The 15,146-nt window shown below is 38.4% G+C and overlaps 2 protein-coding genes across 3 annotated transcripts in view; both read right to left on the bottom strand.

Moving 5' to 3' along the window:
* The window catches only part of slco1e1 (solute carrier organic anion transporter family, member 1E1), a 31,050-nt gene extending 30,082 nt beyond the window's left edge, over nt 1–968 (bottom strand). Inside the window, exon 1 of the mRNA XM_085386713.1 lies at nt 853–968. The gene's annotated coding sequence lies outside the window, so the exon portion shown is untranslated. The remainder of the gene's footprint in view (nt 1–852) is intronic.
* A 1,859-nt stretch (nt 969–2,827) lies between these two features.
* On the bottom strand, nt 2,828–13,427 carry slco1d1 (solute carrier organic anion transporter family, member 1D1). Of its 2 annotated transcripts, XM_085386658.1 has the most exons (16): nt 13,360–13,427; nt 12,932–13,002; nt 12,650–12,756; nt 10,670–10,811; nt 10,326–10,458; nt 9,950–10,074; nt 9,638–9,784; nt 9,254–9,352; nt 8,538–8,786; nt 7,985–8,149; nt 7,102–7,297; nt 6,781–6,946; nt 6,467–6,648; nt 5,557–5,621; nt 5,354–5,471; nt 2,828–5,091 (listed from the first exon to the last, which is right to left on the bottom strand). In XM_085386658.1, exons 3-16 carry the CDS (start codon nt 12,698–12,700, stop codon nt 4,881–4,883), a joined length of 2,049 nt encoding a protein of 682 aa, XP_085242784.1. In that variant the 5' UTR covers nt 12,701–12,756; nt 12,932–13,002; nt 13,360–13,427; the 3' UTR covers nt 2,828–4,880. The 2 variants fall into 2 exon arrangements, with proteins under 2 accessions (XP_085242784.1, XP_085242783.1); XM_085386657.1 differs by lacking the exon at nt 13,360–13,427 and having other exon boundaries at nt 12,932–13,283.
* Between the last annotated feature and the right edge of the window lie 1,719 nt (nt 13,428–15,146).

The raw sequence follows: 15,146 nt of genomic DNA, 5'->3' as shown, positions 1-15,146 counted from the left end.
AGTATTCCAGAGCCAAATGTGAGACTGTCTGTCCGATTGTTAAAGCTTAGCTGAAACTTGATAACACAATGCAATACAATCTCACGCACAGCAACAAACTTCCAACAGGGTACTCGAAAAAGAAAGCGTTGCAATGATCCAGTCAAATTCCTTTGGAATGTGGGACCTGAGCTGTGCATAAACAAATGAACTCAATGAACTGAAGCAAAGTTGTAATTTTTCCACGACGATCATGATGATGTGAGAGATTAATAAAGGCATACAGAAAACCATTAATCCAAGTTATTGCTGCTAAAATTGGCTCTATAAGCTACTGAATCGTGTTTTTTTTTTTTTTTTTTTTTTTCTTATTCACATGACTCTATAAACAATTCTAAACACTTTTTACAGTGCAAAGTCAATCCTTTTGGTTCCAATGCACAAGTCTGTTTTCAGTGATGGAAAGGAGGTGAAATCTAAAAGCAGATGGTACCTGTATAAAATCCACAGTCCTCTCAGGTCTATAAATGTCAGGTGCTCCAGCCAAAGCCCATATCAGGAAGAAAAACTCCAGTGACAACTTTGGCAGCACTGATCTGTTAGAAAAACTGTGGGGGTGAAAATCTGACAGAAAAGTCCGTATGTTTTTGTCTCATAACTCCATAAATCCTTTTCAAGTTCAGACTTGTTAATACTCCCACTCAAAGTGCGGCTTAACCTTACTGTCTAAGTCGTTCTTGACCTACAAGCTCACCTTATCCTTGGTGGAAGGAATTTGAAGAAATTTAGATGTATTATTTTTAGTAATAGCAAGAGGAATCGTTAGTAAAATCACAACTGCAAAAGAAGCACTTGGGAAGTTTGATGAAATACCTAGTGCATCGTCAGGTGAAAGGGACTATGGTCTCCCCCTTCTTCTTCCTCTTTTGCTCCTCTTTAAGCAGCCATATATTGCTCTTCCTACTGAGAGCAGACAGATCTGTTCTCCCTGAGCTCCTATTCTCCCGTCTGAGGGCAAAGCTTTTGCTTGGTACAAGCAGACAAAAGGCCTCACACATTTTTATTCCAAACACATGCCAGCTAGTCCTTCCAGTGGGTGGTTGGATTTAGTGGGGGTTAAAGGGGTAAGGAGGAGGTGTGGGGGCGAAGATTAATAACTTCAAACCAGTCCCTAAGGATTTTTATTTTTCCTCACAAGGTAAAACATCAGGTGCATGGTGACGAATTATACGGGATTAAAAGTCTGCTTAAAAAGTATGTCTGTGTAAAAGGGAACTGTCAGCGTGGTGAATGTTCAAGCAGCATTTCACGCACCAAATGATACCAGATGAGTTGGATGGATTTGATGATGACCTCAAATGTGGAACAATATGTCTGTGTATTAACCTTTGCCCGAGAATGTGCTATTAGTCCAGTGACCGCAGGAGGGGTCCTGGCAGCCAAGCAGCAGGTCACACAATCAGCTTTGTCCCTGCAAACATTCCAGGGATTATGATTAGCGCCTTCACATTCCTGCACAGCAACAGCGAGGGACACATTTACTAATTACCAGAAATTATACTTGTCTCCAGAAAAGTACAGTTGACTTGAATACTTTACACGTCTTCTGCTACTATATTTAATTTAATTACAAGTGCATTCAGACAGGGATGCTGGCCATAACTGCAGCACTCCGTTTTAGACTAACAGCAGCTGTACTGCCTGGAAAAAAGATGATTTTTTAAAGATTCAATTTGTTAATGTTATTCTTTCAATTTTGCTTAAAAATCTGATTATCTTTGGTTTGTGTAACTAGAAGATGTGAGAGCACTGAAGTTGCATATTTTTTCCGTGGATATTTTCTTGTGTAGAGCACAGCCTGCAGGTGAAATAAGATAACACTTAATGCTACTAAGCATGTCATGGGATTCAGTTAACTGTTTTACCATGATGATTAAAAGTGTAACATAAAAAAGCTAACATCTTAAATTTTATCTAGACCAAACTAAAGCAGGTCAAATAGTCATTTTAGCAATAAAGGTGATTAGAAGTAATAACATAAGGGAGGTTATAACATTTATAACACTTTACACGGCGTGGCTTAAGTTCAAACATAGTCTCTAGGCCAATAAGAGAAAGGGGAGCAGTATTTAACAAGTGGAAATTAAACACAGGATAGTCAATGTTTGTTTAAAAAAGCTTATGTAATTTTAAAAAGCCAGGTTACGTAATCCAAACCTTCAACTTTAAACTAGGCAACGTGATGAAAATGCAAAAAAAGAAACAAGAAAACAGTGACAGTAAGTACCAGAAAAACACTGAAATGACTGAAAAAAGATACCCTAACACTGCAAAAGCACAACATTTCTTTTTATTTCAGGAGAATCATTCTGAATCAATGTTCTCAAACGGCGGAACTGTGGAACTGTTACGTTTTTGTAACTGTTACGTAACAGTGGAACTGTTACGTTTTTGGAACTGTTACGTAACAGTGGAACTGTGGAACAGTGGAACTGTTACATTTTTATACAAAAGGCAGCCAACATAAAAAGAAGAGCTTTGAATGTCCTTTCACAAACCTGGAGAACCCTTCTTGAAGAGATTACAGGAAAGCTTGGCTAAGAGAGTTCAGGCTGTGTCGAAGAATAAAGGTGGTCATAAAGAATTGTACAAATTCTTACTTTGTCTTGTATATTGTATTTACCTGTTAGTTTGTCACTATTAATTGCGACTCTTTTTTAAATAATGTAACATATTGTAGAGCTTGTTGATTCATAACTTAGTGAGTGTATAGAGAATTCTGTCACTTTTAGAGTGAAAGGATAAAATGAATTGTTATTCAAAAAAATGCAGAACAAAATGTATCTGGACAAAACTGGTCTTTAATGCAAGAGATATTTTTCAAGGACAAAAAAGAAATTGTAAAAAGGTTGAAAAGGTTTCCAAACAACATGTACGGGCAAACTCAAATATATCCAACACTATATAGAACTCATCATTATTGCTAGTAATTTTGTCTAGTGATTGATAATACATTCAGACAACAACCATGGTGTAGGAAAGTAAAACAAAATAAAATCCAAGTTCTCATTTATCCCACTCACTCTTAGTCCACTGCCTCAACCATTATGAACTTTTTCCAAGCAAACACTGTTGAGTCGAGGATTCTGTGAACTCTCATGACCTTTGGATTTGTGTGTTACAATGTGATGTAACATATGTGTCTGAAAGGCAACCTTTTCAGAATAAAGGTTACCTCAAGCTGTTAAATGCAACTAACTTTCAATGGCCCCCTCATCTTCCTCTCCTTCATGGCTCAAAATGCATGTGCATTAAAAAAATGTGTGTCAAAGTTTGTGAGGTATTAAACTGGAAACATGGCTGATAAGCTCGTCTGGAGCTGGTGCAGAACAGTCTCTGAATGGCTAATGAGCCTTCACAATCAGTTTGATTAGCACGTATATAAAGCAGCTCAATTATTCATATTTCAGGAGGGACATTCAAACAATGAATTCACATTTTCAGTGGACACTGAGATCCTATTCTGTATGTTTATTTGACAACATGTAAATGTCTGTCACATCTACTGTAACTTAGTACAAATAAACTTATAGACTTAATAAAATAATATGTTACTCTACTAATTTCACATTTTAGGAAATATGCTAAGTCCATTCTCTAACTTAGTAAGAACCGGACTTAGAATATTTCCTAAAAATTACTGTTGCAGCAAGGCTAGCTGTAACATCAAGGATCTCTAAGACACAGTTAGCGATATGCTGTTTGTCTTCGTAGTTGTAAATCAAAGTCACTGGTGCTAGTTAGGAAATACTGTAGCACAGCTAACTCTCCGTGACTTCTGGAGTTTCTATTCTACATGGCTTGAGCAGATGTGAGATTTAGAGATGCTAGAGGTGTTTGTTACCTTTAGACAGCTACCTATTTTTCCATGTTTCTACTCTTTGTGTTATACTAAGGTAAGAGACTTCACATAGACAAAGGAGTGGTATTGATTTTTAGAAAACTGCACATAAGTGTATTCCCCCAAAACTTTATATTGTATATTTATGAAATTAACTAATAAAAAAATATTACCAGGTTATGCTACCACAAGCAGTATGTGGTACATATAGTATATACATGTCTATCAAACTAGTACTCCACAAAATCACTTTTAAAATAAGCTTGTAGGGTAAGACATTGTTAGCTTTACCTGACCTAATGCTGCTTGAGTTTAAACAGAGGATCAGAGACAAGCTTGTTTTGAAAATCTGACACGTTTTCTTCTTACTTTGTCTCAGCATACATGAACTGTGTGTTTCTGCTCAGGTGTGTTGCTGACAGATATTAAGAAAAGCATGTGTCCCTGCTCTGTTTTCTTGACTGCATGTTCTTGTACTGCAGGGGTGTCAAACTCAAATACACAGTGGGCCAAAATTCAAAACTGGAACAAGGTCGCGGGCTAATGTTAATATTTACTGAAAAAAAAATCTTCCTCCAGATTTAAGAATGAATCTCTTCTTATGGACTCAAACAAGTTTTGCTGAAAAACTGAATATGGAACAAGCAAAGCTTAATACTAAACAATATATATATTAGCTGTATAATACCAGTAGGCCAGCTCTAATAATAATTTAGTATTGGCTTCGCGGGCCAAATGTAATTAGGCTGCGGGCCAAATTTGGCCTGCGGGCCAGAGTTTGACACCTATGATGTACTGTATAAAATGTGTCATTTTAGTTTTATTAAGCTTTGTTACATTTTAGAGCTTTGTTACATTTTACCCGAAAGAACAAGGTTTACTGCTTAATTCCGAAAAGTACTGATGCTGTAGAATGACCAATATTTGGTCCAGTATGGATGCAGCACAATATTCAGGCATTCACTTATATTTAACAATAGTGTGGTCTTCCTAAAACACATTAAATAGTGCACTCCGTGCCCATTTCGTCTATGTCTGCAATGTTGATATTGGCATGTCCATTGGTCACTGCATTACTCTCCTGTCCATTTTCTTTGGACTGATTCTTCAGTGCTATTTTCTTCTGTCGCTTGACAATGCTGTAGTAGAGGTAGCCCCACACTGTGTTGGCCAAGAAGTAGAGTCCAGTAATCATTCCTAGGTATGTAAGTCTGAAAGTAAAGTACATCGTAACAAATTACTGAAAGTTCATCTGTCTGATTGCTTGCTCTAATTTGTATGTTAAACATTTTTGTTTACATAAAACATATATTTGTACAAGTCAAACTGTCTGTGTACAAGTTTAGGTACACAAAATTCTATAAAATATAAAGATTGTCACTTCACTGGTTAGAAATCCCTGCATTGAGGTAATTAAACTGTGGTACATTACAAGTGACATATTCAAGCACAATGATGAAGATTTAATTGTACCTAAACGCATTAGCATTATAGAGTCTGCATGCTCCACGGCCACCGCAATGCTTCGTACCCCACTTCAAACAGGTTCGGTCAATCAGTGCTCCAAAATATATAGGTGGAGGGATGCCACCTGTAAAACAAATCACATGTGATTAAAAAACAGTTTTACCCCTAAAGGCTCGATGTGTGGGTTGGGTTTTAGTTTTAGTACTCACCCAGAGTTCTTACGATCAGTGTCTGCATACCCAAAGCCAGCGACTTCAAGTCTGGTTGTATAGACCTGAATTGTTGACCAAATTATACCATATCAGATACACATGTGAGCATTAAAACACACAATAAGGTGGTATCAGATTGGAACTTGAAATTCAATTAATATCGTATCAGATAATTTAAAGAGTAAAAAAAAAAGAAGAAATCATCAACTGGCAAAATTTATGGCAATTGTAGGCATATTTAGTGTACATAGTGGTTCTCTTTTTTAAAAAGAGAGTTGCTAACTTTTTCCTAATACATTTTAAAACAACAGGTCTTTTGAGGAGTAGATCTCCTTTGGTTCCAGTTTCAGTGATACCATAAACAGTATATGGTACATATAGTGCTGGGGAGTAATGGAATACATGTACCGGCGTTACATATTTAAAATACTAAATATGAGTCACTCTATTCCATTACAGTTACTGTTTAAAAAGGTGGTATTCAGAATACAGTTACTTTGTTGAAATAAATGGATTACACAGCGGTCTTTTCTTCAGTTGTTATTCAAAAGAATGAGGTCCAGAGGCCCCTTTACTACAGTTCGGAGGCGCGGGCCCGGCGTGGACCCGTTTTATATCCATGCAGAATAGTTTTCTATACAAGATTGCTGCAAGTTTTCAGAATACATTACTCTCATTGAGTAACATAATGGAATACATTACAAGTACATTTTGGGGCATGTATTCTGTAATCTGTAGTGGAATATGTTTTAAAAGTAACCTTCCCAACACTGGGTACATATTGTATATACATGTTTGCCAAACTATGACTCCAAAAAAATGGATTTTTGTTACCCCTAAAAGCTTGAACATCTGCTTAACCACAAACTTAGAAGCAGATGTTCTTTAGTCAAATTGTGTCTCGCACCTGAGCAGAACAATGTATCCTGGCGTTCCTCCACAGGCAGAAATGTAGGACCCAATTACAGACAACGCCATGTAGATTTTAAATTTTATGTCACAATCATCCTTCCTGGGACACTGGCCCAGCACTGCAGATGCGTTTGCAGCTAGTCCTGCCTCATTAATGCAGGTGCAGTTATGAAACACCTAAAAACCAAGAAGAAAAAGTTAAAAATCAGCCTTAATTGTGGTCTGTCGGTGAGTTTGAGCTGTTTTTTATTTTATTCACAGTAAATCTTTATCTGTTCTAAGCTCTCTGTTTGTCTAGACCATCATCACCATTTCTTTGCCCATTCCGGTGGAGGTCTGGCAGCCGGCCAGGCAGGGTGAGGCATAAGTCATGCCGTTGTATGCACAGACCGGGTCCCAGTGCTTCACTGAGCAGAAGCAATGTCCATTGCACTGAGACAGCAAAGTCTGTGGGTTGTAGGACACTTGAGGGACTCTGGTACAGACAGACAAGTAAAGACACATTAACACTGTCAGTGGAGACATTTATGAGCATATTTTTAGTTTATAAGACTAAAATAAACTATTTAACTTCCAAAAATTTAGTGTAACCTAGCTTAACAAATAGGCTTGTGTGTCCATTCCACTCACCTCTGATATGACATGCTGAGACCAGCCACCTCTGCATTTTCACACTGGACGAAAATCTGAACGGCAAGCAGGCAAAACGACCCCAAAGAAGCACTAACTGACACCCTGGCTGCTCCAACAATACCCAACTTGAAACGCTTCAGCAAAAAACCTCCAGTGATGAAACCCAGAGCTACCGCTGGCAGGTTCAATATACCTACAAGGAAGGATAGAAAAGTTATAAACATGAACCTTTTCAGTGTGTCAAAATTTTAGCTTTGTCATAGTAACATTCGTTCTGCAAATCAGCTTGTAACACATAAACAGGAGCACTTGAATAGTAAAATAGGTGGATTTAGGAACTGCATAAATTCCAGTTTTCAGTATATTTTCTGAACCAATTTTATTTTAACAAAAAGGTAACTCCATAATGTTTTCACAATCCAGCAAGAAGCTCTTGCAATTGCAGCAATGTACCATAAGCAGACTTTGCAGGTCTACTTATGTCCATTCATGCGCAGAGTACTGAGTACACACAAAAGTTGTTTGCATTAAATGGTTTTGTTCAGCAGCCAACTGTTTTTATAACGTTTGGTGATAGAACAATTCATATTCTAACAATAACCCTGCCGGTTAGCCACTTGGTAATTAAATGCTACTTGACAAACATTCTAGCTCACACACACACACACACACACACACACACACACACACACACACACACACACACACACACACACACACACACACACACACACACACAGAAAAGGAGTAGTTCTTGCATTTTCAGTCTGCCTTATCACTCGCAATCAGACTTCCCTTCAATAACATCATTGTTTCAGTTGCCTTGGGCTACATAGTGAAGAAAACAGAAAGTGAATGAAAGCCAGTTTTTGCTCCGTACCTATGAGGAAAATGGCTTTGGTGGCTGACTGGCCGTAGACTTGCTCTATGTACTTTGGCTTGAAGGTGATCAGGCCAATAAAGCCGTTGACAATCACGAGGGAGGCAAGGATCATCAGCGAGTAGATTCTGTTTCTGAAGAGTCGCTTCAGAGATGGAATGAAATCTGGTGAAGTGCAAAGCACATCAAAGAGAAGAGGAAAATACTTTTATAGACACATAAAACTAAGTAAATATAAAGTAAAATAAAAATATTATTGCTGTGTTAAAATATTGTATAAACTATCTATTAGCAGGATAGGGGTTGTAAGGCATGCCTGATTGTAATGACATAAATTACCTCGTTACTAAACCTCGTTTTCCCAGTGAGAATGTACTATTTATCATGTTTAATGCTTTTCATGATGGATTTTTTGAGATCAAAATTTAATAATAATCTCAAATTATACTAAATGGGAATTTGAATCTAGCAGTTATATCTACAAAATTATGCATTTTCACGAGACTTTCTTAAAGATCTGTTAGGATAAATGCTCTACTGAGCAGTGAATTACCTTTAGCCATTTCCTGAAATTTGACTTTCTCCTGGGTTTCCTCTGGCAGGAATTGTTCCTGCTCGGTCTTTGTTGCAAGCTCTGTGCTTTTGCTTTGAATTTCCTCTTGCTCTTGCCCTTGCTTGGGTAAAGACTTTGGAAGGAAAAAAAATGGGATACTAGACAGTAGAGCCACTGTGCCAGTCACTATGAAGCCCAGCCACCAGGCTCCCACCCAGCGGGAGTCCTTATAGGTGATGGTGATGGTGTCTGGAAGAAGGGGAAAGGCAAAGACCGCAGGTTATTACAGACATTTTATGTGTAGGACTTTTATAAGTGACTTCTAAGCCCTTTCATCATAACAGCTTAGTCATTTTTAGAAGTATGGAGGCAGTTCTCTGGCTCAGGGAATGTCAATAGCTCTAATCCAAGTAGTGAAGGAAGAGTTTATGTCAACTATGTCAACAGGATGAAGTGTTGTGAAATCCTCTTGCTTCTGGTAGACCCATAATTACTCAGTAAAGAAATGGTTTGACTTTTGTAATGTCATGTTGCGTTAGAAAGTCCAAATGGAAGAAAACATTTTGCTAAATTGAGACACGAATGAGTTTCAGTGTTGCTCAAGTCAACCAGAAGTCTTCTCTGCCTAATTAAACACTTCATTCAGGATATTACTAACATCACAGGTAAACATTATTGTTACACAATATTAAAAATTACTTTTTGTAATACCATACCTAAATTCACAAATCCAGTGTCCACATAAATCTTGGAAAGGAAGGACCCAAGCATGAAGCCAAACATAGGTCCCAAGATTCCTACTGTATGGATGCAGGCTGGCAAACGGAGCGGAAAAGAGAAGATAAGTATTGAGCAGTTTGAGATTTGGCCATGATGGAGGAGTACAGCGGCCTTCTGAACTGTTTAGGATTTTAGGCAGTGAGGAAACACCAAGGGATAATTGAGTACAAGGTCAAAGAAATGTCAAAAAACAGAGGGTAATATGTCAAAGTTCATGATACAGCAGTTATGAAAAAATGGATAAAATAATAAATATAAGTGGATAGTATTAAAATGCATGAAAACAGTGAAAGACAGCAAAACCGTAAATGATGACTAACCCAAATAAAAAGGGGTGTTCTCTTCTCTGGAGAAGTCATCCAGATAGGAAATTCCCAGTGGCATGACGGGAGTCTCTCCAATTCCTCGCAGCATGTTTCCCAAGAATACATAGATCCACATGGGTGAACCAGCAGCCTTTTCACACTCTGGGGGGCGGGGGGAGAAACTTGACTTTACATTGTGCATATCATGAACGGAATAGTGTATAAAATCTAAAACAGAAAAATGACTAAAATCACCCCGAAACAGTCTATTTCAGACTTGAGTGATCTTACTTCTGATCCATTGCAGGGAATGTGGCTGCTAAATACCTAATTTGGTCTCTGCATCAAGTGTGTCATCTGCATCAGTCATGCTGTGGTTGGACAGACAGGGCAGGATGGTCTCAGTGCTGTTGACAGCAGCTTTGTGAGACACACTGGTCTCATATTTATACCTGGAAAATATTCAAAGTATTATCTGAAAATTGTGAAACATGTAAGTACACATACTCCTTCATTTCTTGGATGCTATAGAACACACATGCACTTTTAGCCATTTTATGCGATTACAGCTTTTGGGCATTTATGAATCTTATCAAACATTTCCAGTCTTTATTCTCTGGGAGCTCAACATAACTCTTAGTAATCTGATTATTTGATTGGTTCATTGTTATATTCATGAAGAAGAAGGAAACTTTGTACTGACAGTCCCTGGAAGAAGTGAGGCAGGGCTACAAGGAAGGATCCCACAGCCATGATCAGACAACCAATTCCAATCAGTCTGGGACGATGGAGCTTGGCACCAAAGTAGCTCACAAAGGCGATGATGAGCAGGTTGCCTGTAGAGAAGAATTAAAAATAACTAAGAATGATTATGGAATGAATCAATGAACAGCTACAGTCTTTGCCAGGCATGAGAGTTCAGCAGTCTGCTTATCTTTATAACATAACCTGAAATTTGTGCTTTGTAGTCAATAAATTAGATAAATTCCTGTAGTTGATATAAACCATAATGCTAACATGCTGCATTCAGTAAAAAAAAGCGCATACCCATTTCGAAGCTGCCATCTATAACACCAATCAGGGAGCTTGGGATATCAAACCGTCTTTCAATCTGTGTGATGGAGCTCTTCATGTAAGCTCCACCAAAGGCTTTGGCAAAATATACAAATGCCAGGGAGGCCAGGAAGAGCTGGAAAACACACATAACCAGTTAGATTGAGCTTTTCTAGATTTAATTGGACTGGATTACTGGAAAGAGCTGCCAAATGGTTTCTCAGAATTTCTTTAAACAGTCAAAATGATTGTTGTGACCTGGATGATTGAATTGTAATCCCTTCTTCTGATGTGACCTATAGGGAGGTGAATGACAGTGTTTCCCATAATAGAATCAACTCACACACTAAACATACCCACAGCACTTCACAAATGCTTTTACCAGTGATTTACATTAAGTGACATTTGATGGGATTAGTGTACTGATACCAGAATAAGAGTGGTTACAACAGATTTTAAAAACCCACCACACTAATTTATCACTTATTAATCATCTTTCCTGAACTGATCTTGTCAAAGTTGTAGCACACACCACTGGGAGTAATAGATGATCCCACTATTGATCCCATCAGGGTAAAACATTAAGCACTAGACAAACTCTGTTTATTGTTTCTAACAATCGCTAGCTACCTACCCAAAGTACGAATCAAGACCAAGACCATTGGTGATAAATCCCTTTCAGTTAGATTGGTTAGTCCTCTTTCTAAGAAATATCTTTTCTTGTAATGAGCAAGTATATTCTTTACAAATATAAGAACATGTATGCAAGCTTTGCAACCAGTTTAGGTAATGTTAGAAACAATTCTCTTTGTATTGCAGCCAAAAAGCCTCTTTTTTGGTTGCAATACAAAAAAACCCTAAAAAAGAAAACCCATAACTTGTAAAATGTTAAACAGACAGCAAACATTTTGCTATAGATGTGCACTGTGTTCTACATTTAAAAAAGTGTTTAGCATAATATAATGTATCCTGCTTGATGAAAAGCTAATCACTGAACACATTCTTTTCTTAACTATCTCACTGAATTAATAATAATAATGGATTGGATTTATATAGCGCTTTTCAAGGCACCCAAAGCGCTTTACAATGCCACTATTCATTCACTCTCACATTCACACACTGGTGGAGGCAGCTACAGTTGTAGCCACAACAACTGACAGAAGCGAGGCTGCCATATTGCGCCATCGGCCCCTCTGGCCAACACCAGTAGGTGGCCGGGACAGAGAGCCTGGGGATTCAACTGGCGACAGATGTGCTTCCCAACCCCCTGAGCCACGGTCGCCGAATTGAACCCCTTAAACCTTTGGACCATAAAATAATTGATAGAAAATTGAAAATGGAGTGTTTATTGAGCCTTCTGGCAAAATGTAAAAAATATTTACTACATCAGGCATTTTAAAAAAAATTTTTTTGCAATTTGTTCCTTAAAAAAGCATCGTGCATTCATTTTGGTTTTTCGTTTTTTTTTGTTTGTTTGTCTTTTGAAGACTTCTGACAAAAAGCCGTGAATCAATTATTATTTTTATTTTAGGAATGCAAGCCTTGCATCCAGCTTTACGTTTGACAGTAAGATCGTTAATGATTGAAAAGGGACTCGAGTTGAAGGTCACAGAACAAACTGTGAATGATCACAAACAGTTTGGGGACATTTCTGTCTTTCCCAAGGGGTGCTGGTGACTTTTTGTTGAAAACAACACATTGCAAACAAGCAAAGAAACACACCAAAATCACCCTACCGCCTACTGGTGTTGGCCAGAGGGGCCGATGGCGCGATATGGCAGCCTCGCTTCTGTCAGTTGTTGTGGCTACAACTGTAGCTGCCTTCACCAGTGTGTGAATGTGAGAGTGAATGAATAGTGGCATTGTAAAGCGCTTTGGGTGCCTTGAAAAGCGCTATATAAATCCAATCCATTATTATTATTATTCACGTTTACATTTAAATTTCCAGTCATTAAAGCAGTGAGGGTTTCTGACCTTAAGCTTGGAGCAGCATGCCTCACGTGTTTTCTTGGATTCTACGCTCATGATGCTGCCGTGCTTCAGAGAAATCCAGGACAGTAGAAAATGGAATAGCACAAGACCTGAAAAGCCACAACAAGATTACGAGCAGGAAAAAAAACCCTAACGTTGTCTAGATACTGTCTCAGGTAGTAACATCCTAAAAGGTGTCTAGCTGCAGTGCATTGATTTGTTTCCAGAGTTTGCCCCAAAAAGATCAACGCAACTATTTTGTCTCAAAAAAAAAAGTGCACTTACCTGACAACCAGCAGTGGTCCTCTGAGGGATGGCGGTGGAAGGCAGACTGTCCCTTTGCATAGGACTTTGTGCTGAAAACGGGAGTCTTATCTTTAACAAATTACAAGTGAACATCACCTGTAATCAGTAACTCAGCCACTCATGTGAGGTTGTTTTCATGTCAATATCATCCAACCCCTTCAACTCTCACACACAGCCACTCGTTCACACAAGTACAAATGTGACAGCGGTGGTGGCTTTCGTCGAGTGATTGTATGAACAGCATCTAAAGGTTCAGAAGTTCACTGAACACACAAACACACACACAGAGATATTCACAGACCCGCACATCCTCCTCTGAGAACTTCATAAGCCTCCTGAGTAGCCATCCTGTTGAACAGACAACAAACAGCAGCATGAAACGGGTCAAAACTTATTGTAATACAAACCTGCTGTTTCTGTTGGTCTGCTGCTTTCAAAGTGAAATACTTTCCTCCTCCGGAGAAACTCGGCCTTTTTGTACGGTTGGGTGCCTCAAAGATGTGATCAAAGTCTTCCTGTCCTATTGATAGCCTTTAACAATGGTTTTCTCTCTGCTTGTCCTTCTCAGTGAGTACGGCAAATCACATCAAATCACAATGACTTGTCACCTTTGTGAGACAGATTGGAAACTTGTCAATAAAGCTGTGAAATGATGGGGTTTTTTTAAGGTTAACAGTTGTTTGTTAAACTATCTGCAAACATCATGGTTATTGTAAATTTGCAGCAAAATAATGTGTAGTGCATCTGGACACTGGATGGATATAAAGTGTGTTTGTAATAGCGGGAAGGGGTGACTGTTTCACTGCATTAGCACTGCACATTTAAAAGAATTAGGCCTAAGATCAGTTCTCACATATTATTACCCCATATCGCTTTGTGGGAGTGTTATTTTATTATTATTATTATTATTATTATTATTATTAGCTAACTTTGAATTTAAAAACACATCTGAGAAAAGTTGGGATATGGGCATGTTTACCACTGTGCAGCATCCCCTCTTCTTTTGGCAACTGACGAATGTTGTTTCATTCTTATCTGATATTGGACTCTTACTGCTCAACAGCCCTTGGCCTTCTTTGTCATATGTTTAGTTTTGTAATGTGCTTCGGCACATTTCCAGTTGGTGAAAGGTCTGGACAGCAGACAGACCATTTAACCCTTGTATGGTGTTCGGGTCTGTGAGACCCGTGTTCAGTTTTTTTCAAAAGAAAAATTAAACAATTAATTATTTTTTCACGTGGAAATGTGTTGTGTCTTTCCACTCACTCCACTTGATTATAACTGATTTATTTATAACATTTTATATAAAAGAAAAACGAGAAGCACATTAATTCATAAATGTGATCTAACAAAAATTAACCATGTTTGCTGTTCATATGTCTTGTAATTGGGATGAAGTAAACATCTGTTGAGTAATTTAACATAAAATTGTTTGATAGTGTTAATTTGGAAAGCCAAAACTCTAGCGGGTCCACCAGACCCATGAACACTGGCTGAGTAACAAAAATACGAACACCACACAAGGGTTAAGCACCTGGAGTCCTGTACCACAGAGCCCTGGTGTTGTAATAGATACAGTTTGTGGTTTAGCTTTGTCTTGCTGAAGTATGCAACCCCCCAAAAAGCCATCATCTAAATGGGATATGTCATTTTAAAATCTGCCAAAATATTTCAGCACTGATGGTGCCTTTCCATGCATTCCCATCAAGGATCCAGGCTTTTGAAAACAAGCTTCAGCATGAAGAAGAACAAGAAGTACTGGAAGTGAAGGTATGGCGCCCACAGAGCCCTGATCTCAGCATCATTGAGTGTGTCTGGGATTACATGAAGAGACAGAAGGATGTGAGGAAGCCTACATCCACAGAAGATCTGTGGTTACTTTTCCAAGATGTTTGGAACAACCTACCAGCCGAGTTCCTTCAAAAACTCTGTGCAAGTGTACGTATAGACAAACAGCAAACATGGCTCTCTGAGTCATGGTGGGGACCAAGATAATAAGCAGACTGGACTTACATCAGTTGCAGTTCAGGAGATTCGGGCACCAAACCTCTCAGTGGTTGAATGAGAATGTGCTGCATTATGTTGATATTGGAGGGGACGGGAAACTGATTCACTCAACAAAATAGCTACATTCCACATTGTCCTGAGGGATGTTATGTTATTTAGCTGAAGATGGAGATATATATAAGTCAAG

Source organism: Rhamphochromis longiceps, linkage group LG17 (genome assembly GCF_057381845.1).
Source record: "Rhamphochromis longiceps isolate RC_006_pf linkage group LG17, R_longiceps_female_GT1.1, whole genome shotgun sequence".
NCBI lineage: Eukaryota > Metazoa > Chordata > Actinopteri > Cichliformes > Cichlidae > Rhamphochromis > Rhamphochromis longiceps.
This window is presented reverse-complemented; position numbering and strand designations above follow the sequence as displayed.

Coding starts and splice junctions, on each gene's coding strand:
- slco1d1 (XM_085386658.1), bottom strand. CDS start 12,700: ATGAGCGTAGAATCCAAGAAAACACGTGAGGCATGCTGCTCCAAGCTT. Junction 10,459..10,669: donor AGATGGCAGCTTCGAAATGG/GTATGCGCTTTT, acceptor TCTTCTCTACAG/GCAACCTGCTCATCATCGCC. Junction 6,947..7,101: donor CTCAGCATGTCATATCAGAG/GTGAGTGGAATG, acceptor TGTCTGTACCAG/AGTCCCTCAAGTGTCCTACA.